The sequence below is a fragment of the Phoxinus phoxinus genome, assembly GCF_949152265.1.
Source record: "Phoxinus phoxinus genome assembly, chromosome: 18".
Lineage (NCBI taxonomy): Eukaryota > Metazoa > Chordata > Actinopteri > Cypriniformes > Leuciscidae > Phoxinus > Phoxinus phoxinus.
In genome coordinates this window covers 21,033,745-21,059,356 of record NC_136893.1, presented here as the reverse complement: position 1 = coordinate 21,059,356, position 25,612 = coordinate 21,033,745, and the positions used below count along the sequence as shown (strand labels likewise).

General features: G+C 37.3%; 2 protein-coding genes across 4 annotated transcripts in view; one reads left to right on the top strand and one right to left on the bottom strand.

Moving 5' to 3' along the window:
- The window catches only part of LOC306986455 (uncharacterized protein), a 40,907-nt gene that overhangs the window by 15,161 nt on the left and 134 nt on the right, over nt 1-25,612 (top strand). Inside the window, exons 1-7 of one of the 2 annotated variants that reach the window (XM_079589708.1) lie at nt 16,445-16,521; nt 21,007-21,123; nt 21,688-21,834; nt 22,142-22,288; nt 22,596-22,736; nt 23,024-23,173; nt 25,484-25,612. The exon at nt 25,484-25,612 is cut by the window's right edge and continues 134 nt beyond it. In XM_079589708.1, coding sequence (XP_079445834.1) covers nt 21,042-21,123; nt 21,688-21,834; nt 22,142-22,288; nt 22,596-22,736; nt 23,024-23,172 — 666 coding nt within the window. In that variant the 5' untranslated portion in view covers nt 16,445-16,521; nt 21,007-21,041 and the 3' untranslated portion in view covers nt 23,173; nt 25,484-25,612. Of the gene's footprint in view, nt 1-16,444; nt 16,522-21,006; nt 21,124-21,687; nt 21,835-22,141; nt 22,289-22,595; nt 22,737-23,023; nt 23,174-25,483 lie in introns of those variants that run through there. The other variant, XM_079589709.1, reaches the window with a different exon arrangement.
- LOC306986454 (uncharacterized protein) lies at nt 1,930-13,692 on the bottom strand. Of its 2 annotated transcripts, XR_013794980.1 has the most exons (7): nt 11,659-13,692; nt 9,407-9,500; nt 9,288-9,332; nt 5,073-6,096; nt 4,631-4,786; nt 4,399-4,491; nt 1,930-3,743 (listed from the first exon to the last, which is right to left on the bottom strand). XR_013794980.1 is itself a non-coding variant. In XM_079589707.1 (5 exons), the coding sequence occupies exons 2-5, from the start codon at nt 5,223-5,225 to the stop codon at nt 3,429-3,431; spliced, it is 717 nt and encodes a 238-aa protein (XP_079445833.1). In that variant the 5' UTR covers nt 5,226-6,096; nt 6,616-8,053; the 3' UTR covers nt 1,932-3,428. The 2 variants fall into 2 exon arrangements, 1 of the variants encoding a protein (XP_079445833.1); XM_079589707.1 differs by lacking the exons at nt 9,288-9,332; nt 9,407-9,500; nt 11,659-13,692 and adding an exon at nt 6,616-8,053 and having other exon boundaries at nt 1,932-3,743.

Below are 25,612 nucleotides of genomic sequence, written 5' to 3'. Positions count from 1 at the left end.
GCGCGCGCGCAACCATTATAGTGTCAAAATATCCCCACAAAGATGGCAATATCCGAAATCCTTACAGTATATGTGGCTGAAACATGTAGCCTAGTGCCTCACAAGTTTTTCAACATTTACATTTTAATAGATATAACATTATAGTCATTATGGCCTTAGAATTTTTTTAGGGGATGCACTATAGGCCCCTTTGGCGCGGTCTAAGTTTTTGTCCTTAATGGCATTTTTTGCCTTGCATTACTTTTACTTTTATACTTTAAGTAGTTTTAAAATCCAGTACTTTTACACTTTTACTTGAGTAAAAAGCTTGAGTTGATACTTCAACTTCTACAGAAGTCATTTTAAACCCTAGTATGTGTACTTCTACTTGAGTAATGAATGTGAATACTTTTGACACCTCTGCTTTTTCCTGTCCCATAGTACGCAAGAGAATATTAGTCCTTTTACCTGAAAGACCAAGTCTGTTCATCAATGCAGGTGTACAAAATACTGCAGTGCTACCTTGATCCAGAAAAGCATAAGTAACCACAGTCTTATTTCTTTTTTTAGATTTCACTTGTACCGGAACTATGGAAAGTTTACAGTCAAATTCACCAGCCCCAATAAATCCACTGGACTCAACGGATTCCGGAGCACTGCCCATTACAGTGTCCATTTGTCTCCTGATGAGGTTTGAATCGGTCTCCTTTTCTCGTGGGTAGAAGTGAAGTATACTTGGGTGCTTAAGATTACACACTTTACATGAAAGGCGATTTCTACAATCTCTACTGATGTGCCCGGTGCACATACAGCCAAAACAAACGCCATTCTCCTTTAAGAACGCAATCTTCTCACCATGACTCCTCTTTTCCAATAGAGGGCACATTTCCAAAGCATGTCCACATCTACAAAACAAACAACTCTTGGTGCTGGGCGAAACAATTTCCCTTTTGTTGGTTCCAATTTCTGATTTATTTTCCATTGCTGTGACGGTAGTAGCAAAACTGCTTCTTTTAAATTTAAGGGAAGACTGAGACTTGCCTTTGTTGAAAAATGTACTTCCTGTTAATGCTGGACCATCTTGTATGTCTCCAAAAACTGGATCCGTCATTATTTTTACTTGTCTTTCAACAAAGTTAACAATGTCGCTGAAAGTAGCCCGTTGATTGACAGCTTCCTGCAATTCACAGACTTCAGATCTCCATTTTTCCCTCAATTTGTATGGTAATTTCTTCACTACCGTCAATATATTGGAGGGAGTATCCAACTCATGAAAATACTGAATATCTTCCATGGAGTTACAACAGCTTCTTAGGAACAGACTATAATCCTGTAAAGCTCTGACGTCTTCGCTTTTGATATTTGCCCATGAAAGAGCCTTTTCCATATAGGTAGATGCAATTATATACTGGTCACCGAAATGCTCTTGTAGTAAAGCTTTGGCCCTTAAATACCCACGGTCGGCAGGCATATGTTGGCAACTCTTTATAATCGTTTTTGGATGACCCCGGGTATACTGTTCAAGAAAATATAAGCGATCGCTAGGGCTTTCAGTTTTACGCTCCACACCACTTTCAAAGGATTTCATGAAGGCGTGATAATGCAGAGGGTTTCCATCAAACACTTGAATTTCCCTTTTAGGCAAAGATGACAAACACTGTTGTTGAATCAGTAAAGATGTGATTTCATTTTGTTTATCCATAATATGGAGAACTTGATCAGTAGGCCTATTTCCTGGACCGGCATTCACATAACCGCTCGGAGTTGTTCTACACTCAAAAAAATAAATTGTTGAATGAACATGATTTAATCGTAGCACCCATTATGCATCTAATCAAATCAAGTAAACTTGAACTACTTTGAATATTTTATATGAACACAATATACATTTGTAGATCCAACATGATTTTAATATGTCAATGTAACTTATTTGCAACTAATTGAATCAAAATGTTTGTATTGTGTTCGTCTAATCAAATTTATTCTTATTCACTCAATGACGGTAAAGCACTTCAATTCAACAAAATTCTGCCTTGTTAAATCAACTAGTTAATGTCTTGTTTTGGTAGTATAATGTCTTGTCTTGTTGTTTCAATTACATTTGTTTTAGATGACAGCACTAAAAAGCATGACATTACCAAAACTTTAGTAATCTACAAAAAAAGCACAGAAAACATGCAACAATTTAAACTTTTATTTTTTATTGGGCTTTAAACATGCACCAATCAAGTTTAATCTGCTTTCTTCACTTTAAGTCTCCCATCCTTTTTGTTTTTGTAACAGAATGCATTTAAAGACATTTAGCTAACAAAATCTTGACTCTTGAGAAAACTGATCCCCAAGCAACGCTTGTAGGACTTTAACGCTCTTTTGTTCGTAAAACTTCGGTAGAAAAATTAAGCCATTTTAACACACTCCTTTTTGGGAATTTTTAAGGTAAACCTGACATGGCCTGATACAGATTTTTTTTTTTTTTTTTTTAAATAAGCATGAATGAACATGAATTTAACAAAACAAACATTTGTAACAATTTGAGCTGTAAAATAATAACAAAAAAGATATTCTGATGCAATACCATAAAAAAAAAATATATATATATATATATATATATAATAAAACCCTTACAGCAGCTTGCTGTGATATCACAAGAAAATTATTTTGATAAATTATAAAAATTACCAGTTGCTTCACATCTGAAAAATTAAGCCATTTTAACACGACCCTTTTAGGGAATTTTTAAACCTTGGCCTGACACAATTTTTTTTAAACATTTGAACAAACATTAATTTATAACATAAAAACAAACATTTGTGAGTGTAACAATTTTTTGAGCTGTAAAATAATAATAAAAAAAAGTCTGATGCAATACTATTTAAAAAAAAAAAAAAAACCCTCCAGCAACTTGCTGTGATATTGCATGAAAATTTTGATAATTCTAAATTCTCGGTGTAGCTATAATGCTTCACATCTGAAAATAAACAACCTAATACTGTGCAATAGTTACTACTCCACTCCCAGAAAATATTTGTAAGTGTGTAACAACTGCTTCAGCCAGTTATTCCTTTGGTAAAACAGTGTTTTAGTCTCAGTCCATTTAAAAGCTCTCTAAAAAATTACTCCAGCACCATAGACAGTTGTCTGTAAAAGAGCTTCTATCCAACGTAAAATGTGCATCTTTCAGAAGTACACCTGTCTTGTTTAAGCTCACATGCTCCAGTAGCTTTGTTTGGAGGAACTGTGCCAAAATTAAGTTGTCCATATACATAAGAAACTCCAAGTGCATTTAGTTTGACTTAAGTCTTGTTTCAGGGTTCACGGGTTACAGGCTCCAGAAGCTTGTTTTAGCAAAATTGTGCCATTAATAACAGTTGTCCACATATCTACGGAACACCAGAACTGCAGAACTCCAAAAGTGCTTTCTGATTGACTTTTGTCTTTTTCAAGCTCACTTACTCCAAAAGCTTGTTTTTGAGGAACTGTGCCTTGGATGACAACATCTGTCCATTTAGATTTAGAAAGATCTTCTGCCAGACTTCAAAAGTGCATTTGAGCTCTGATGGGTAGCTTAGGTTCAAACAGTATATCAGTCCAAATAACAGAGCACAAGCCTGTGCAATGCTACTCAAGTCACTGAGGACTTCCACACCTTCAATTAGGACACCAATGTCTGCTGGGTCATCGTCAGGCAGCGCTCCCTCCTTCAGTATTACATACACTCCCATCACAGTTTGCTCCATTGCACGTTGTGACTCAAAGTCTGAATCCTGTGGGACGAAATGCATGAAAGATCACAATCAAAAATTAGATCAAATATTTATTACAAGAATTGCACACTTATACACTCACTAACCACTTTATTAGGTACACTTGCAAAGTAAACATCAATCCAATACAGGAGCTCTGCTGTGAATTCTACATTTACAAAGTTATAATTCCTCAGTTTTTAACTTGAAACTGTCCGAAAGGTGATAATTCTGCTGTTTATTATTGAGGTCACAGTGGGTGCTGGAGTGTTATTGTAGTGAATTATATTATAAGATTGTTATAATTTAACTGGCCAACATATTTAAAATGAACGAGGTGGCTAAAACATTAGAAACATCTAAGAATATAATAGCAATAAAAACAAAAGTATGCATTTACAGTTTCTGATACCGTTTATTTTTTATGTAAATTATGCCCCAAAAGAGCTCAACCAATATGAATAAAACATTCATTGGTTTAGTGCATCAACCAATTCACATAAGAACTTTGTCATGGTGTACCATGAGTTTCCTATGAATTAACAATTTGTCCAGCTCAGTAATTTGACAGTTATGTGTTCTCTCATGTCATATGTTTGTTGTAGCAAATAGGGGAAAACATGGCACAAGTTCAGATTCAGTGGGCTTTTGAAACTGTATTTTCTTATCAACTTACCGAATATGCCTTCACCAGTTTTTCAGAGTCCTCATTCAGGTAGGTGCAGAGAGACTTGATGACACAGGCTCTTCGGGTATGTATAGTATCATCCTGTGGGGTGGGGACAAGATTTACTCAAACTTCAGTGGTGTCACAGCTAAAAAATACTGTTTGGGAAGAAAATGCCAAACTGCATCTGTATTTTCATCTGCATTGAGAATGACTATTAAAGCCATTTATCAATACAAACCTTGGAGATGGCATCCATGATCTTTGTGATTTTCTTTCCTGCTTGCCCGCCTTTTCTACTGAAGATCTCTATCAATCGCGGTGAGTACCGGTCAAGCTCAGCAAAGAATGTAGAAAGAAGTGGTAAAGTAGAAATCCGCAAGAACTCCCTATCAATCTGAAAAAAACATTGATAATAATTTAGTTAACTCTCATCATTACAGAAGGATAAAACAAAAAAAGCTGTTTCAGCATCTCTATCAGCAACAAGATAGTTAAGACGACATGTACACAGCAATCTAAATATGGCCTACTCTGTTTTTTAAATTAAAAGTATAAGAGCTTAATTTTTTTTCATCTTTCTGTTCTCTTAAATGTGTTTCAGTCTGTATTTGTGTATATATATATATATTAGAATTTTTTTTAATGGGGCGTATATAAACCTGATGTGATGAGATACACACCTCTTTCACATTGAAGAGAGCTGGCCATCTGCTTTTAAAGTCTGCAACCATAGGCTCTGCTTGAAGAACTTCTTGTCTTCTGTAAGAGAAAGTCTTTTCCATTTTCTCAATCACTATGTGGTCATTGTTTCTCTTTTTAATTTCTGAAAGCATTGCGATTCTCTCCTGCTCCAGACTGTCATCAGTCTCTCCTTTTGGATGCTGTGGACAGTAATTAACTTCGGCTCGTTTTGGTTTCTTCACATTCAATGCTGCTAGACTTTTTTTTGTCAGTGGCCTTGTTCTTCAGTGAATTTATCTCCACCTCAGCACATCCCAGGCCTCTTAGTTTGGTCCGTAAGTTTGCCATTTTATACTTCAGGCTAATCTTCCAGCCATAACAGCCATTGAAAGACCCCTGTTCTCTCAGACAAGGATGTGTTTTGACAAGAGCTTCTGCAACATCATTCAGATCATTGTCACTAGGGTAGGCTTTGAACTTAATGATTTCCTCTGCAAGTCTCTCCAAAATGTGGGATTTTAGCTTTGGTGAAGGTTTCAAAAGAGTTGCATTTGTTTTGTAGTAAGTGTTAGCCATCTCAAGTTCAAGTTCTGCGTCATATTTGAAATGTGGGATAGTAAAAACACTTGGCCAGACCCACTGCCTTGTAGATGAAGCTGAACCTTGAGATGTAACAGGTTCTGTTTCACCCGAAGAGATGATTGAGCATTCTGCTGGGCCCTGTACTTCTTGGGGAAGTTCTTGTGTTATTGCATAATCTTCTGTTGCATTACTTTGCAAGTAGATCACTTTAAGACTTGCTTTATCTTGTATTTCACAGATTTCTGACAGATTTAGGTATTCATTTCCAAAATCTGCATCTTGATATTGAAGACGAATATCTTGCTGTAATCCAAAACTTGTCTTTATTGTCTGGCACAATTCCTCTATGGAGTCTGGAAGTCCCCTTGGCAGAACAAGCTTCCTGGCATCATTTTCACCAACGATGATTCTCAGTCTAATAGGCTGGGTCATTGTGTAGATCTAAATATTAAAAGACAACAGAAAAAAAAAATTAAATCTTAAACTAAAGAGACAATTAGACAGAAGTGTGTGTTTTATATCTCAAATCTAAAATTGTGTCTGGTCAAAACAAAAAAAAACAAAATATTTGTTTCAAATATTTTGTAACTATGTAGGGACCGGATCCGACAGAACACTACTTGCAGGTGTAAAAACGTAAGGCTCATTATGTTGCCATAGAAGACACAGACTGAACAAAAATGCAAATGATGTTGGGCATTTTGTTGGTTCTGAGTCAGGGTTTTGTGCAACTCGAGAACTTCAGGGGACTCCAGCTAAATATGTTTGGTGCATAGCGGAGAAAAATGCAGCAAGGAAAATGATTCACTCATTGTAATTTTTTTTTTTTAAGCCAGACGAGGCTGCTTAAAAGTTCTGTCGGACCAGCCCCCTAATTTTCTTTTTTAGCATTAATAGCCCTAGTGCAAATTCTGACGGATATCAACTTTGCCATGTTATGTATTGTGGAAAGATACTCACAAACAGTTCTTAATGTTTTCCCAGCCACTCAACGTGTCTCTTCAGTGTGACAAGACGCATTCCTGCTACTGAATAAGCTGCCAACGGGTAGTCATCCAAGAGTTCCCCATGCTCAATGAGAACCATCTCTTTTACATGTGACATACTCAACTCAAAAGCTCTGAAGTGGTCTCTGTACCAAGCACCCAACTTTTTCACTACAAAATGGACCTTGCCTTGCAAAATACAGATCTGCAATATTTCCGCAAACTCAGGCAGACCAAATAAATGCCCATGGACAACAATCATTCCTTTGCTGTAGTTCATTCCATTGTATGACACATTTGATGTCAAATGGGCATCGGTCTCATCTGGTAACCTATGCTTGATCGCGACTGCAATGTCAGATTTCAGCAAATCAACTGGCACTGGTGAGGTATTAGTTACCACAAAAGATGTTCTTTGGTCAGATGAGTGCAAATGAGACGCAATCATGAGCTGATGTTTTCTGGCAAGTGTAAGAGGTATATTTTTAAAGCAATTGGTATGGCGAGCAACCTGTTTAAAAAAACTATGCTTTGCCTCAAACCTCATTGTCCACCTATGAACAAGAGGTCCAAAGAGGCGAATCATAAGAGGGTAATGTTCTAAATAATGATGCTTAGGAAGAAGGTTAACATTTGGAAAGAGCTCTTGGTATCTCTGGCGATGTTCACTGATTTTACATTCAAGATATGATATTGATTCATCAGAAAGGACAGGGGCTACAACAAGCTCCACTATGTCCTTAAGATCCAAAATAACATGCCAGGCAGGTTCAGTCTCAGGAACAAGAGGACCAACAATGAAAGGCAACAATCTAAGCAGAGCCCAGTTTTCGTGGGCATTTCCACCGATACTTTTCTTTACTGAGAAAGTTTTTGGTATCTGGTGAGGACGATTCGTTTTATCTCCCCATTTGTACTCAAAATTTTGAACTAAGTGGTTTAGTTTCTCAAGAGTAAAATATTTCTTTGAGATAAAAAGAGCTAAACAATGTGCTAGCTCCACTGGTATAACACCCTCGAACAAATCATGTACTACATCTGGGGGATAACCTGCAGTCACATAAAAATGAGTAAGATTCTTACTTAAAACACAATCTCGTTTAACACCACAACACGCCTTTTCAGTTTCCAGAACAGATTTTAAATGTGCTTCGTGAAGTCCCTGTGTTCGACACTCAAATGCACCAGCAGTCAATGACTGAATTTCTGATTTCTTAGCAATACAAAACCTGCATATATATTCAGCAGAAAAACTTTCTAAAAAACCTCCAAGTCCATGAGCTCCTAGGTTGTCAGCTATTACGCAAGTGACAGTGCCTTTAACACATTCATTTAACTGAGCAATATACACGCCACGTTGCTCCAAGATGACTAAATCTTTCAACAGCGGTTCCAACACTTTTTCAAACCCAAACGTTTTTATATCTTCACTTTTACAAAGCCCTGCTAAATAAATGGATGAAAGAGCCGAATGAGAGCCTGGTGGTAAATTGTCTAAGATCCAATATACACCACAAAGTTTGTGTTTTTTGCGTGAGGTCCCGAGAGGATTGCAAACCTCAAAATCATCAATGTAGAGTGTAATTAAGATCCTCAGTTCTTGAGCAGCTAGAAAGTCATTAGTAGTGTAATGCTTGCCATCTCGAAAAGACTTGTACACACTTTGACCACCACACAAGTCCGCTGTATTTTCTTTAGCTGTTTGTTCCTTTAACACTCTATCCAATATGTGACTGTGACTTAATATTTCCTGCAATGACTCTAGTATTGAAATATACTGAAATGATCTCCTTTGATGTACAGATAGAAAATACTCGGCAGGCTCTACAACTTTAAAATTTAGTTTGTAGTATTGTTTTCTTTTAAAGGAGGTAGCAAGTGGTCCATACTTCCCTACAATTTGAGCCACAGGGTTAGAAACACAAACAGATTTGGCAAGTTCTTCAATTACAGCTGGAGTGACATGGAGGTTATGGCTTTTGAAAATGTCTGTAAGAGTACGTTTTGTGAGTGGCGTACAAGCATCGCTTAACAAAAAATGCAGTTCTTCCAACAATTCGTCTAAACCTCTGGCAGGAATATGATATATATGTTCCAATTTCAACAATATTACAGCTACTTTCTGCTCAATTAATTTGGGCAAATTGACAACAGCAAGATCATCACTTTCAGACACTGACTCAGTACCAACTTCAGGATATGACACATCGGTAGAACATCCAGCATTTACATCTTCAGAACTATGTGCTGCGTCTGCAAACACAGTTAAACCTGCTTTAAAATCTTTTTGTGAGTGTAAATTATGCTTTCTTTTTTTGTGTGAATAAAATGTACTCAAAATGTTTGTCTTGAATGAGCAACCTAAAAATACACAACTTACGGTCTCATTATTTTTCAAATGTGTTCCAATGTGAAGAAAAAAATCTTTTTCTGTGGAAAGGTTAGAACGCTCACATATCTCACATCGAAAAGTACATGAACATGTTGCTGTCTGTGTAGAATGTAATGGGTGAACTCTATACACGTGGGTTTTAAGTCCTGCCCATGTCTTAAATGTGCATGGACAATTTAAATATACACAAACATAATGATTGCTGCTTCCTAAAAAATGGTGTAGTTTATAGTGCTTAAGTAATTTGTACCTACAACTCTCCTTTGCAACACACTGCCTGCACTGCCACATACACGTCACTGAAAGAGAAAGAAAAGTTCAGTAATCAAGGATAGTTAGTTATATATACTGTGTTTTACGAAAAACTACTTACCATGTAATAAAGGTGAGGTTCACATCAGAAGAGCATGGGGACAGCTTTATATTGTTTTTGTTTTTTTTTTGTATAAAGAAAAGTAACAATTTCGCTGTGAAAAAAGAGAAGTATAAAAATTAATCTGCAAAACTGTAACTAATTTACCCTAATGTGTATGCTAAGGCCAGAAAACAGAAAGACACACAACAAGCAGTATTCTCAGTAATTTCAAAGACTGACTTAAAAAAATACTGGGCCAAAGAAAATACGCTGCTGTTACTAAATATCAAGAGTTTTACTTATATTGATAACTATTCCCTGAATTAAACCATGCATGATACCCATGGGCGTCGGAACCATTGTATATGGGTGGGACAAGACCCACCCACTTTTTAAGAACAATGATATTGGACCCACTCACTTTTACATTCAGCGCATATGTCTGTTCGGTTTTCAGAGCGCCGTCAGTCAAATCCATTCCACTTGAGGAACGCCCTAATGAATTAAACTCCATTTCCGCGGAAATCGCTACATTATATTTCTCAATGAGCCGCAACTGACGAAAATAACCGCCCGTTGTACCCTTCCAGTCAAATATCGCATTGCAAACATCAATAACAGCTTTAAGTTGTCAATGCTGGCAAATGACCATGGTATCAGCGGGATAATCCATGGATAGCTGTGCATTTAATGCACGACGTGGAGGCAAAGAACAGGCCGACGTGAAGCTGAGTTTAGTTTACTTGCTTAATTAAAAGGCACCAGAATATATGACATTTACTCCAGTAAAAAAATTCTGGAGGAGGACCCACCCACTTTTTTTTTGCTTCCGACGCCCATGATGATACCTATTCAATCATAACCTTTACTGCAATTTTTCAAATATATGGTCGACTGCATCATAGATTTTACTTGACATTTTTTGCATACTGTATTCAATAAGCTGGGTAAGTTAGCATTATGTGGCATTTTGGAACTCCATGTTTGAAAAGACAGAAATGTCTAGTTACATAACGTTTATTGAAATATTTTGCTGAGACACAGGAACCTTGGTTAATTTAGATAATAAAAACAGCAGATACCGGTTTTAGCCGTTTTCGATTTAAAAAAAATTCTAACCACTTTACAGCACACACAAATATTTATTTTCTATCTTTTCTTTAATAGAACATTTTGCATAAAACATAGAAAGTTATTTGAATCACTATAAAATAGAACTAGCCTATATAAATTACTCCTGGTGTGGGAGTATTATTATATTTAATATAATGATAGCCTATACATTTAGCAAACTAAACTTCTGTATGAAAACAGATAATAGCAATAAAATAATATAGCCTTGCAGTATAAAGATATTTCTCAAAACACACACAGGCCTATTGTAATCACTTTGTACATCCATTTTTCTTGAAAACAGAGCGATCGAGCATTTCTGATGTCACCATAAAGTCTAAACAAGCGCAGTTCTTGCTAAAACACACTAACGTTAGACATGCAAATTATGTGCATTCTGGGCACTTTTTGTGTGAAATCATTTTTATTTTCTCCATCAAAGGTGCTTTCACTAATTGAGGTCGCTGAGAAGCACAGCAAAAATAGATTCGGCGCCGAAACCTGTGCTTACTGTAACTTTACTCACTCGACGCTCTTGCTTTACGCGCTGCTCCTGCTGCCGTTGTGAATGCACTCATCGATTTACAAGCACGTCGAAAATAAATCGCGCTGCTCACACTTGCGGTGTGAGACGGCCGTAATTCACGAGGTTTCCTACATGTGCTGATGTTACGTGATGTTAATCATGCGGCGCCTGAATGCATTTGACCGGCTTAAAATCGGCATTAGCCTATGTTAGACTGACCGGTCGGTGGGTCATGGCCGATCACGTGAAAATCGGCTAATTCTGGTCACCAGCCGATCAATCAGTGCATCTCTAGAGCACATTGTTTCAACATTAACTTCTGTTGTTTCGGATAACGTGAACAGGCCAGTAGGCCTACCCAGGGCCAGGGGTAACATTATATCGTAAAAAATGGCACATTATGTGGGTTATGTAGCCTAGTTAATAGTTAAGTTAGGCGTAGCTAACATTGAATTGTGATATATTAACGTTAGGGTGACACTCGACGAAGACACAGAATTGAACCCAACACATGTGCTTCAAGTCTGGTAAAATAATCCTGATTAGAAAAATCGAAACAGTGTCTAATAACTTATTTTTGATTTATAATCCAACAGTACTAAAAACAAAGAGGTAAATATCAAGTACTTACCCCTCAATATCAAGGATGCAGAACGACGAGACCGCTCAAAAAACTTCCAGCCGCCTGAAGTGGACCCGCGTGCTGCCGTGCTCCCAAACTTCCCGCCGCAGTGCTGAGCATGCGCAGTGGCTCGCCAGAGAGAATTGTTGATATGAAGCGCTTCAGTCTCATTGAATCAACAAGTGCTGATCGAATTCATTTAATTATTTCTTAATTTAGTTACAAACAACAAGAATGAATCATTTAACAGAAGTAAACTTGTTGTATTTTAATTAATCAGACATATTTGTATTTTGCAAATCCAACAAGTAGCTAGTTGATTTTTTTGAGTGTACTTAACTTTGAGATGTTCTGGGAATAAATCGTGTGAGAAATGTTCCCCTTGCTCACCTTGGCACCTGCATTGCCACCATCCTTAGAAGAAACAATTTGATGAGTCTCAGCTCTTGGAGTAAAAGAATTTGCATCAGCGTTGAGTGTCTGTGTTGCCTGTTGTCCTTTGTCGAAGTAGGAATTCATTCCATCGGACCGATGGGTCACATCACTTTTGACACGATGCACACTAGAACCTTTAAGCACTTTCACTTTTGCCGCAGTTGCAGCAATTTCCATTCACAACTCAAAATACTCTTTCTGTTTCCTTAAGTTCTGTTCCTTTTCTTCAATTGCATGTTTTTCCTTCATTAAATTTTGACGAACCAACAATGATGCAATATCGGCCTCTGCCTTAATGCGGGCCGAATAAGTTGTCGATGTAGTTGGATGTCTTGAGGAAGAACTACGTTGACTTGATCCTTTACTTCCAACATTAGAAATACTGTCGCTTGGGTTTATATCATCTTTATTATGCATGGAAGTTTGAGACATATTCTGTTTTTTTGAATCATTTGAAGGGCATTCAACTGTTTTCAACTGTTGATCCTGGTTATCATCACTTGACTTCTCAATTCCATTGATCCATTGTGTTGTCTCTTTTATAAATGCATCACTGTGTTTATAAATGATTGAGAACCACTCATTTTGTTTGATTTGCTCGTCAATAGGCAATAATAGGATCACTGAATCATGCAGCTTGACGGTCTCTTTAAAAGTTTGCACCAAAGTTTCAAGTTCAGACTGTACGGCTGAAACGTTCTCATTTTTCAGCAGGAGTTCTTTGATGGCTGGCATAGAACTTTTAATCACGTTTACATTTCTTTTTCGTTCTTTCTGAAGTTGCTCGAGTTTATAAGCCAAAGCCTTTGCTGTGAGTTGAACTTTTCTTTTACATGTGTCCTGTTCAGGTTCGACATCCGTGCCCGTTTCAATATCACTCATGATTGAAGCACGCGCACCTCAGCGCGTCTGAATACGTCACACTTAGACGCTTCCCAAAACAAGCCAACACAATCCAAAACAACACATATCATCGGATATGTCTCACAACTCCAAAAGATTCGCAAAAGCCCAGCAGTCTAAACAACGATTCATCAAACACGCCAAACAGAGCTGCATCAATCGCAACCAAACTACAAACTGCCAAACCATTTCAAATCATCCGCGAATACAAGCAAAGACGTAACAACACAATGTCCTACCAGTTCAACGGCAGCGAACGTATCTGGAGACGTCGGTCCTGTTGATTTGAATGTCCAATTGTGCGATGATTGTCAGCAGAAAACATATCCAAAGAGGTCGGTCCTGTTGCATTAAAAGTCCAATGTGCAATAATCCTTCTCATTAAAACAATCGAGCGGGGCGAATCTCCGTCAGTCAGCGCTGCGCTTCCTTTCCGTCCAGTCAAAGCGCGACAGCCTTTCCTTGAATCCAAAGTCGATGCGTTCACGTTCTCAAACAAACAATTTTGTTGACTAACTTGTAGCGGCACATAAAAACAATCCAAAGACCGCTAAGGAGCTGAGTGGAGGAATAACTTATGTGACGCGTTTTTCTTTGAAGCTTGCATGTTGTTTTATTTTGTTCAGGTTTGCACGGTCAACAAAATATGTGCTCCAGCACTCACCCCCATTCTTCCATCCAAACACACACACACAACAGGTGTTTTACCCCACTTAATTAATGACACACCCATTATCATTTGGTCACATGACTTTCCCATTATATGGCTCCTACAAGGTAGTTTAACAGAGACTTCTTTACTCAACCCATGCAATGCAATAGTTAATGTGTCAGGCACCGGTACCGTTTTAAAAGTATTGATTTGGCATCGGTATCGAAAACCCCCGCAAACAAAGCCCAACCCTACTCAGGATTGCTTTGTGAATTGCAATGGAATTGTTTGACTCTTTCTGAAATGCAAGGGTTATCAGAATGTTTTAGTCATAGTTGATAAGATCTTAATGAATGTGGGTTGAAGTTATTTACCACCAAGACACTGCTGTCTTTACGGCAGAAGGAAATGTCACACTATTGTTTCCAAGGGCGTATGTTTGATTTTGAAACTGATGAGGAAATCCCCTTAGGCTGAGGAATCAGGAAATGAATAGGATACATAGGATACACATATAGAAAAGGTTAGCTAAAAACACCTGTGATTCTTACATGTTCCAACAGAATATTGTAAGGGACATGTATGCTGCAAAAACCACATATACTGTATAAATTGCATAATATTAATGTATTTTTAATCATACATGTCATATATGTCCTACATACAACTAAAGCCATATATATTTTCATGATGTAAAAACAGGAAAATAATGCTAATTTAAAATGAATATCCAGCATATCTCTCAAGACGTGTATAAAACAGTTTACCAATCAGTATAATGCTGTACTGCACTCATGCTCTTGCTCTTATAAGATATATCTTGTTCTAAGTGGAGCCCTATGCCTATAGTCATGGTCATATACCCTACCTACTGTATAGTCAACCTTAGATGAAATACAACATTTAAACTACACACACAAGCACACATTTTAAAGGAACACTCCGACTTTTTGGGACTTTAGCCTATTCAACTTATCCCCCAGAGTTAGATAAGTCCATACCTTTTTCATCTCCGTGCGTGCTATAAGTCTGTTTGACGCACCCCCCGCTAGCCTAGCTTAGCACAAAGACTGGATGTAAATGGTTGCAGCTAGCATACTAATCCAAATAAGTGACAAAATAACGCAAACATTTTCCGGGGAACTATACTGGGAACTATATTATCTGAAGGCGAAGCACTGCTACTTGGGCGGAGTGATAACCGCAGCACCTAAGACGTGCCGTGGTGAGGAGCAGAGAGTTCGTTCAGAGCGCGTCTCAGGTGCTGCGGTTATCACTCCGCCCAAGTAGCAGTGCTTCGCCTTCAGGGAATATAGTTCCCAGTATTTATACGGTTAAAATATGTCTGTGTCTCATGTGACTTTGTTTTTTGTACACTCTGTGACTATACAAATCACAACATGTAAATAGGAAAATGTTTGCGTTATTTTGTCACTTATTTAGATTAGTATGCTAGCTGCAACCATTTACATCCAGTCTTTGTGCTAAGCTAGGCTAGCGGTGGGTGCGTCAAACAGACTTATAGCACGCACGGAGATGAAAAAGGTATGTATGGACTTATCTAACTCTGGGGGATAAGTTGAACAGGCTAAAGTCCCAAAAAGTCGGAGTGTTCCTTTAATTACAAAATGATTTATTCGAGTGTATTCTACAAGATACGGTTGCATATTTCACATATCAATAGTTTTCATTCTAAATCCTGCATCACCAGATTTCGTTTTCATTTGTGACAATTTCTCTAAACTTTATCACAGTACTAAGTTTAGTATACAACAGTTCTATTCTTAACATACAAATATAAAACTTGTCGAAGTGAAAATGTCGAAGTGATTCTTATGCATTTCACCACCAGAGTGCATGTCACAAAAATATATTCCAGCCAATTTTCTCGGATTTTCTACATTTTAATCACTGTTCTAGAAACATATTTGACTCAACTTTGTTCATTTGCAATATGTTATGATTTGTTCACAAACAACAGGCCCAGACAGTTCACAATTCATGTAAATACACGGTCTCACAATGCCATTGCTGTCAACTGCTCTTTCAAAGACTAGGAAAATGAACAGTCCTCATAAAGGTCAGTGATATTTTGACAGTACATCCTCGAACCAGCTTCTGCACTGTACAATTTCCAAATTTGCCAACTGCATATAAGTGATGTTGGTCATCAAAACATGAAATCTGTATGAAACATAAACAAATGACACAAAATGTGTATAAATCCATATAACTTTAATTTGACTATAGGGTTAGTAACCCTATAGCATATGATTCAATATAAGAACTTTAAATGATTTGTATATGATTTTCTACTACCATACACAATTGCATACTTTTGTCATGTAAAATTCATATAAGACTTTTTACAGTATTAATATATTACGCAAAAATCCCCTACAAGTTGTATGTGTGCTACTTAGTATGAAAGTGGCCATAATCGGTCTGATTTTGTATACAGTAGGATATGTATTGGGCTTACATGAAACACAGAAGGTAATTCTGGCCGATTTAAGTAAGGAATATATAAGATATATGGTTTCTGTATATGAACCATGCAAGGTTTTTGTAACAGACTTTTTGAAAAATATTCTAATTAGTTTTTGAACACATTTTTTATTTCTATATATTTTATATTTTGATATTGTTTAACCCCTTCCTCAGCAGGGACCACTGGTGATCCTGATTTTTTTGTTTGTTAATTTCATTACTAGTTAAATGGGTTTAAGCAATCAGTATCTGTCTTACTAAGGAGGGACTTTTATTTTGACGGGTATTGTAGTCTACGGGGAAGGAAAGGGAGAGCACGCAATTCAAGTTCTTCAGAGTTGTTTTGCAGCTATAACGTTTGCAACTTTAAGCACCCTACGAAAAGGCATAAGGTCTGTATATATATTTGATAACTGTTTGTTGTTATGACTGTTTTATGTAATTCGCTGTTTGTTAATGTTAATGATAGAGTTTTGAACTAGTCGGTAATTCGCGCTTCTTGTACTTTGTTAAGCTCTTACGGTGATTTTTGGAGTCTTACGGTGATTTGTGGAGTGAAAACGGACTCAATAAACTTCATTAAAGGGCACCTATTATGGAATTTTGAAATTTACCTTTCATGTAGTGTGTAACATACATCTAAGTGAACAAAAACATCCTGCAAAGTTTGAAATATGAAAGTGCACCGTATATAAAGTTATTGTCTTTCAAAAGTAAGAGTCGACTCTGAGTCATTTTTATGAATCGTTAGAAGACCGAAGCTTTTTCTCTGACTAGATGACGTCAACTTGTCAAGTTATATTTGAATACGATACGCCCACTTATTATTGCGCTCCAAGGCCAGGGAAAAAACATCATGGCGACGAGACGCTGTGTTCTGAAGTGCGGCTCAAAAGCCAACTTTTTTTCATCTGCCCAAGGAGGAGCATTTGAAGACTAAGTGGCTACAATTCATATAACTGTAACCACAGAAGTATAGTCCGAGCCTTGTGCTTTGTTCGCGCCATTTTGAAGACGATTGCTTTACCAACTTAAATGCACTCAAACTGGGATTCGCGAGCCGCCTGATATTGAAGGAAGGTTCAGTTCCAAGTGTATTTGCATCAGCTTCCTCCTCCGTATCACAACCTGTAAGTGTTATTAATAATTGTTGCTTTTATATTTTATGTAGCATGCTTAATAATTATTTAGTTTGTTGTGTAAGCACCGTTTAGCTTCTAGGTCTTCAATGGCAATTGTATTGAGATATGTGAAGTGTTTGTCGTTGTTTTCGGAGTTGTCTAAAGAACAGAGTAATACCTCGTAGTAACGTAACTGCATTTTTTTTTTGTGTAAAAACGTTATGTTTATGCATCGGGCTAATGCAAACAAAGACTGATTGTGCTTTTACAATATGAACTCTGGGCTATGCTCGCTAACATAACATTAAATTATTTATCTTATTTTTCGTTTTTTACTACAAACTATAAAGCAGTGGGCTATAATCATTATTATAACACAATTTAATTGATAAAAGCATCATTGTACTCCGTGTTAAAAATAAGTATTATCTCTGTAAACACTGCGGTTTACAATCTGACCAATCAACGCAGATTAGCGTCGCGCAAAGGAGGGGTTTGAAAAACGAGTCGTTGAACGAATCATTTGGGAGTCGGTGAGCAAATCAGGTAAAAATAAATGCATATTATACGAAAACAAAAGTGTTTTTTGTCATTGCATGCATGTAAAACTGTTGTTGGGGACTCCCACAACAACATTAGGAACATTTTAAATGTCATAATAGGTGCCCTTTAACATCAGTCAAGTTTTGGCCATCATTCGGGCGGGGGTCCGCTACAGTTTTTTTTTTTTTTTCGTATTAAGGTTTTTAGTCTATATTGACATTAACAATATGTTAATGAATGGTTTCTTTAATGTAACAACTAATAATGAGAAGGAGGTAGTTTAACTCAACTCATAGTGCAATGCAATAGTCAATGTATCTACTGTTTTTTTCTTTGTTATTTGAAGCCAAACACATCTGACGTCTGTCATTTACAGAAATTACCTTTTGGGATATTTGTTTCACATCAATATTGTCCACTTTGTCCTGGTGGACATGGCACACGGTTAGGTTTACCACTTATACCCCGATTGTCATATATTGAAAAAACTGCACTGTACCTGAAACAATATGTGATGCGATTTGGCCCTTATTTTCGGGAATGAAGATAATCTCCTTGTTGGACTCTGGAAAAATGAGACGAAGAAGCCTGCTACTCAACTTAGAAGAGCCCTGGCAAAGGAAAGTCGCTCCCGCTCAACGCTTCTTCCCTGCGTCCATCTGGCGATGATCAAAAGAGAAGATTTCACTTCTAATCGAGCAAATATCTGACACGTTTGTTTCAAAATGTCACGCTACAAGTGTGGCTCGTGAAGGGCAGGCACCTTCACGAGCCACACTTGTAGCGTGACATTTTGAAACAAACGTCTCAGATATTTGCTTGACTCGAACAAGCACAGTGAATGAGAATGGAGACTCCACCCCCAAATGGTTCAGATGATTTGGGAGATCTTCGGGAGGAAAGAGGTAGACCTCTTGGCCTCAGAATACAAATATGAGGGGAAAAAAAGGGAACAGGACACACTGGCCCAAAAATGGCCCAAGGCTCGCATGTACACTTTCCCTCCGATCACTCTGCTCCCTCAGGTCATTAGACAAAACCAGTCGTGGTTCCCTGGGCTGATACAGCTGTCATCAACAGCTATGTGCCCGAATTCGCTGAGGAAAGACCTTCTCTCCCAGGTAAGGGGTTCCCATTGGCATCCCCAAGCCGAGATGTAGAGCCTACATCTGTGTGGCCCCTCGACGGGATCCTTTGCACCTCCCTGTAAGGGTGGCCAAAACTTTGGAGCACACCACCTTGCTAACAGATATATGTAGAGCTGCGGGCTGGGCGACATTCAACATGTAAAGCCAGTATCCTCCTGTGTACTCGCACCAATTGGCCAGTGAACGCCAGGGACCTGCTCTGTGTCTCGCTTGCTGGGCCAATAAATCTCTCTATTATTAAATAAACAGTAGGCCTACAAGGTTAAGCTATTAAATAGCAGTCCCAAATTAGTTTTTGTAAATACAATCTTGAAATGAGCCACCACAGACATTTAAAAATATACAAAATAACCGCAAGTGAAAATAAAGTGGCATTTTGGGGTTATGGAAACAGTTACCATGGTGATACACAATACTTACAAGAACTGTTTAATAAACATGGAAACTGCTCCTGATTAGAATGAGCATCATACCTGCATGCACAACACATGATGTACCAATACATTGATTTATTGGTATTTTACGTTCATTTCGTGACTTACTAATTTACGACATTGCATGCTCGTAGTTTTATGTGCTTTAGTGTGATACAAATATTATTAATATATAATCATGTAACCTTAAATAATGACTTGTAGTAAGTAATCATGTAGCCCTTAATTTCCCTAAAGTGTTAACACAACATTCTAAAAAACAAACAATACTACATTCACTTCACAATGCTGCCCAACAACCAAACAAACATAAATGGCATAATTTTGATTCACATTACCTCTACTGGGAAGTTTGAGTCTGTGTCCCGGTGTTTTACGAAGTCGGACAACCAGCTCAAGAGGGAAACAATCGGGGGAACAGACACTCTACCGCCTGCTGCACCGCTCCTTCCCTTCAGCCTATTCTTTGCCTTGACAAAACGGTCTCTCAGATATTTCCACTTCTGCCGACACAGACTTTCTTCTTTGCCTAAACTCTGGCCAATTTCCTTCCAGGAATTATTACACATCTGGCTGTCTTTTAACGACGGATTGTAGAGGTGCGGGTAGCGACGGACTTCTTCACACAGCCTCTCTTCAAATTCGACGTCCATGTTTTTTTTCCCAGCGCAAGCGCCGTTTTAGCTTAGTGACCGCGCGATCATAAAAAATGGGAGACACGCGGATGTCCGCAAGGAGCCTCCGCGCACACCCTCCGATGACGATTTTTACGGCATGCGGACCATTAGCGGACCATCGCGCACGTGGAAAGTATAACACTAGCTTAACTAGCAGTTACGTTGTCAACAGCACAGCAGCTCCAGACACAATGACACTCAAACCCAGTGTTATTCACATGTGGACCCGAATCAAAGCAACGTCCGTGTCTGTTTTAGGCCCGCTTAGCTCTCTCCAGCGCTGGACAGCGTTTCTAATAATAACGTGGGTCCTAAAGCTCTTGCCCAGACATAACCCTTTATTTTCCAGTGATTTCTTCTGAACTTTTCTCTTTTGTGTTGTGTCTCCTCTCATCTCCATTTCTGCAGTCTTTCTTCAGTTCAAATCTCCCACTTGATTGTTCTCTCTCCTCCAACGTCATACGCCACCCAATGCTGATTGGCTACACGTTTGTTGTTGTGTCGGTCCGACTAACTTCCAAACAGCATATTTCAAAAACGACTTCAAAAACGAATTCAGAAACTGCCCTCTAAAACCCCATGCACAAATGAGGGGCTTCCATTTAGTTTAGCCTACTTTGGGGGAAATTATCAAGAGAATAGTTTCAGGTTTGGGATTGAATGTAGAGTGTCCGGTGCGATTGTATTGTTATATATTCTAGATCAAACTATAGTGTATAGGAAAAGTATTATACTTCTTTGAGGCCATTGAAAACTAGTTTGTGCATTCTGGAAAACAAAACCTGTTTGGCATCATATTATAGCCTATAGAGCTCTCCCTTTAGGCATCATTTAGCCTGGAGCTTGTCTTGTATCAGAACACTCTGACCTCATTGGAACTTTTTAAAACGGATCATCCCGCCCCAAACTCACGCCATTGGTTGAGCGCTAACTTAAATACTCTCTTGTTCTCAGACAATTGTATGATTGTATGATCGTAAGTGGAGAGGATGACAGCTCGAGTGTACTGCGCGGTGTTATTGTGTCTGTCTGGATGCTGGAGCTCAACAGAAGCTCTTGGACGAAACACAGGTGAGATCCATGTTCTTTAACTTCATTACACAGCCTGAAGAAATGCATAAACAGGTGTAACATTACAGGTGTCAGTGAAAGATGAACTTATATGAAAATATATAAATTGTCATATTATCTGAGTCAGTCAGTAGAGAAGACTTTTATATTGAAAGACTGACGCCTGTTTCACACATACTCTGCAGTGCGTATGCCATGCCTATTTTTTCGTACCCATGTTAACAGCTTTCACACTGAATGCGGATGTGGTCCTTCAATGCTTTGTGGGTGTGGCCTGCTTTCAGTGAGTTTCAGTTAGTAATGGATAATAATACTAGAGGTCTTTCAAAACGTACACACTACACACAAAAAAAAAAAATTTTTTGGTGTAAAAACAGTTTTAGATCAGAAATTGCAAGGCAGATCTTGACCGCATTACGTACATGTCATATCACTTCGCCAGATGATTTCAGGGCTATTTCAAAGATCCTTACAACCAACATCAGCAAACTAACATAAAAACCCCAGTGAAAAGACATTCAGCATTCAGTGATATGGCTTCTCTGTCATGTGTCTGTATAACAGAAAACCCAGAAGAGTGTCCAAGAACAAAATATGAAGAAGAAATGCAGCTGATACGTTTCGTGAAGTGTGCCGATGACAGTGACTGTGCCGAGAATGAGAAATGCTGCAACATTGGATGTGGATTTCAGTGTATGGCTCCAGATAAAGGTATTATTATATTATTAGCTATATTATATTATTCTACGGGGGTGTTGAATGCTTGAATCTGATTGGTTGACAAAGATTGTAAATTGTGTCGTTTATTTCAGGGAAACGCACAGCTAAAGTAGTCCCAGGCAGGTCTTGACCGCATTACCACGAACATTGCAATATCACTTCGCAAAATAATTTCAGTTATTTCAAATGTCCTCCTTATACAGCAACAACAGCAAAATAACCAAAACCCACGACGAATAAAACATGAAATTTTAAAGTAGAAAGACTGAAAGTTCTCTGTCATGTGTCTGTATAACAGAAAACCCAAAAGAGTGTCCAAGAACAAAATATGAAGAAGAAATGCAGCTGATACGTTTCGTGAAGTGTGCCGATGACAGTGACTGTGCCGAGAATGAGAAATGCTGCAACATTGGATGTGGATTTCAGTGTATGGCTCCAGATAAAGGTATTATTATATTATTAGCTATATTATATTATTCTATGGGGGTGTTGAATGCTTGAATCTGATTGGTTGACAAAGATTGTAAATTGTGTCGTTTATTTCAGGGAAACGCACAGCTAAAGTAGTCCCAGGCAGGTCTTGACCGCATTACCACGAACATTGCAATATCACTTCGCAAAATATTTTCAGTTATTTCAAATGTCCTCCTTATACAGCAACAACAGCAAAATAACCAAAACCCACAACGAATAAAACATGAAATTTTAAAGTAGAAAGACTGAAAGTTCTCTGTCATGTGTCTGTATAACAGAAAACCCAAAAGAGTGTCCAAGAACAAAATATGAAGAAGAAATGCAGCTGATACGTTTCGTGAAGTGTTCCGATGACAGTGACTGTGCCAAGAATGAGAAATGCTGCAACATTGGATGTGGATTTCAGTGTATGGCTAAAGGTATTATTATATATTATATTTTATTATATATTATATTTATATTATATTATATTATTATATTATGTGCGGCCAATCGAAAAAATGTTTTAACCAATTAAACCCCCTTCCAGTTGAATGCGTTTTCAGGGAAACACATTACAGGTCTTGACTGCAATTCATGTCCATATCACTTCGCCAAATGATTTCAGTTATTTCAAAGGTCCTTACAGTCTAACAGCAAAAGAACCAAAAACCCCGGTAAAAAAGACATTCATGATACGCTTCTCTGTCATTTGTCTGTTTAACAGTAAAGCCAGGATCGTGTCCAAAAAGATTATATGAAGCAGAAGTGTGTCCCTGGATACGTTTCAAGTCGTGTGCCAATGACAGTGACTGTCCCAAGAATCAGAAATGCTGCTGCAATGGATGTGGACGTCAGTGTATGCCTCCAGTTTAAGGTATTATTATATTATATTACATTTAACGTCAGGTCTCATAGGCTACAATTAGGCATCAGGTGAAACGGCCTCAGATGGAAGCATAAAAGTTTAAAATTGCCTAAATTAGCTAAATAACACACTGCAACTAGCTATAGCGTGTATATTGGCAAAATATAGTGAAGTTAAAGAAGTCTTTTGAGCTTTTTTTTACACTTTTTAGAAACACAGGCTGCTTTGTCTGTGTACGGAGGTTACCAGAGAGAAATATATATTAGTGCTCTCAGTCGATTACAAATAAAATTAACTAATTAATCATATTGTTTTTGTGTGAATTTTTTATATTTTTGTATTGTAATAATTTCACAGTTACTCTCCAAATTATTGTAGGAACAACTTAAAGGTAGTATATTTTAAATAGTTGTAATGGCATATTTTTTATTTATGAAGGCCAGGATCACTGAAACTAGTAGGCTACTGATGTCTTTTTTTTTTCTTTTTTCTTTTTACATTAATGATAGACATTCAACATTACAGTATAATTAAAGCTATCACTTTCAACATTTTTTTTAGGCTTTAAAAAAACACTTTTAATTTAAGTGAACTTAAAAGTTAAAACAATCTTGACATAAACCTGATAATAAATGACATATTTACCCGTGGCCTAGGGAATATTTCGAAATTGAATAAAGTTATCAAACACTTTACAGTCTTAACTATATCAATTAAATCTAGATTAAGTCTTATTAAAGCTACAATTTCTCAAATGTGCGTTAGTGTGATTCCGAAAAACGGACAAAAAATCGTGCATATGCCTGTCTTCCAGATATGACATCTATACCTTGCAAATGATATTGAAATTGTGCTGAATGGTGTCAGATCTCCGCCTTGTAAACGCCCCCTAATTAATATAATTAGCATATAAAATAGCACCAGTTAACCTCCAAATCGAGACTAAAGGGTATATTCACAATAAAAACTAAATTTTGTGCTTTACAAAACTCTTCACACAGTTCTCCTAGCAATTAATTTCACATTTAAAATGCACTAAAACTACTAAAACACATAATTCATGTGTTTCATATCAACTCATTCTTCCTGAACACTAGTAGAGGTTTCAACACAAACACACTCATAAAACATCAGGTAGCGTTATACAATGTTTTCTTTTTTTGCCTACAACATTTTTCCTAAGTTTCTCCTTTTTGTATGGTAATGAAAAGTAACCTCTTGTGTAGGTGTTTAGTTACATCTAATTGCTTTGATAATATGTGATTTCTTTTAGATTCAGAATATAGAAATGGTGCAAATTTCTGTCTTATTTATTTTTGTGTACAGGTATGTGTTATTTTTTTAAACTTAAATTTAACATTTTTGAAAAGAGAATTTAAATGTGCACTGCAAATTGGCCTGTAGATACAGTTTTGATTCTATGTGATAGAACAATTCAGGCAAATAGAAAGATGTCGTCATTTAATTTTTTTTTTTTGCTAAGGCAAAGATAATCCGCAGTTTAGTTCACATGATCAGACTGATGTGATTACTGTGTGGAGAGTTTGGAAAAAGTGACCTAAGTATTGAGAAATGTGTCCTAGCGATTGTAAAAACAAACAAACAAACAAACAAACTGTTATCTGTAAAATAAACAAACATGATGTGCTTTCAGCCGTTTTGAACCGTCTCCTTTAACTTGAGTCGTCACAAATGAACCTAAACTCAGCGTAGCCTACACTGTCGCAGTTTTTTTTTTTTTTTTTTTTTTTTTTTTTTTGTGTTAATTCTTTTAGTGAAACATATTTCATGTAAGCCTATTTATTTCATTCCTTTTATATATGTTTTTTTTTTTCGTTCACAGTAGCGCTGCAGGTGCGTGATGTGACAATGTGTGAAAACTCATGTTCTGTTGCTTGAATGGTTTATAAGCATTTGCATGAATAAGAGTGTGATCATACAATGTAGCACTATAACAGAAAAAAACGGATGCTGCGTTAATCGCATGCGTTAACACTCATTTTGACAGCACTAACATACTGTATATATTATATTAATGTTTGGGTTAGCTTTCTCATTGCGTCTTATTTTATAATAATACTAATCAATTATTTTGTGTTATATTCTGTCAAAAGTACCTGAATTTGGCCTATAGCACTGTTTCAGGCACAGGTTGGCTTTACAAAATTAATAAAGATGATGAATAATACTTAGAATGTAATTCACTCTGTAAGTAAAACTAGCTATTCATGCCTTGAGTGTTTTGTGTTGTAGATCTGACGCTTAATGTCACTAAGGGGGCCAGACTTTAGATTTAAATCTAAATCTTTATCCATACAGGCTATGTGCTATACTGAAGAGGAATCCAACGTGTGCCGAATACTGTTCCCATGATGGTCAGTGCCCTGCCGGACAGAAATGCTGCTCAACCACCTCTGGTCATGCATGCAGTGTTAATCAAATTAGAGA

Excerpts from the sequence above, each read along its gene's own strand:
- LOC306986454 (XM_079589707.1), bottom strand. The coding sequence starts at position 5,225 with ATGCTTTCAGAAATTAAAAAGAGAAACAATGACCACATAGTGATTGAG. Across the intron at positions 4,492-4,630 it reads TCATGGATGCCATCTCCAAG|GATGATACTATACATACCCG; the intron begins GTTTGTATTGAT and ends CCCACCCCACAG. Across the intron at positions 3,744-4,398 it reads AACTGGTGAAGGCATATTCG|GATTCAGACTTTGAGTCACA; the intron begins GTAAGTTGATAA and ends TTCGTCCCACAG.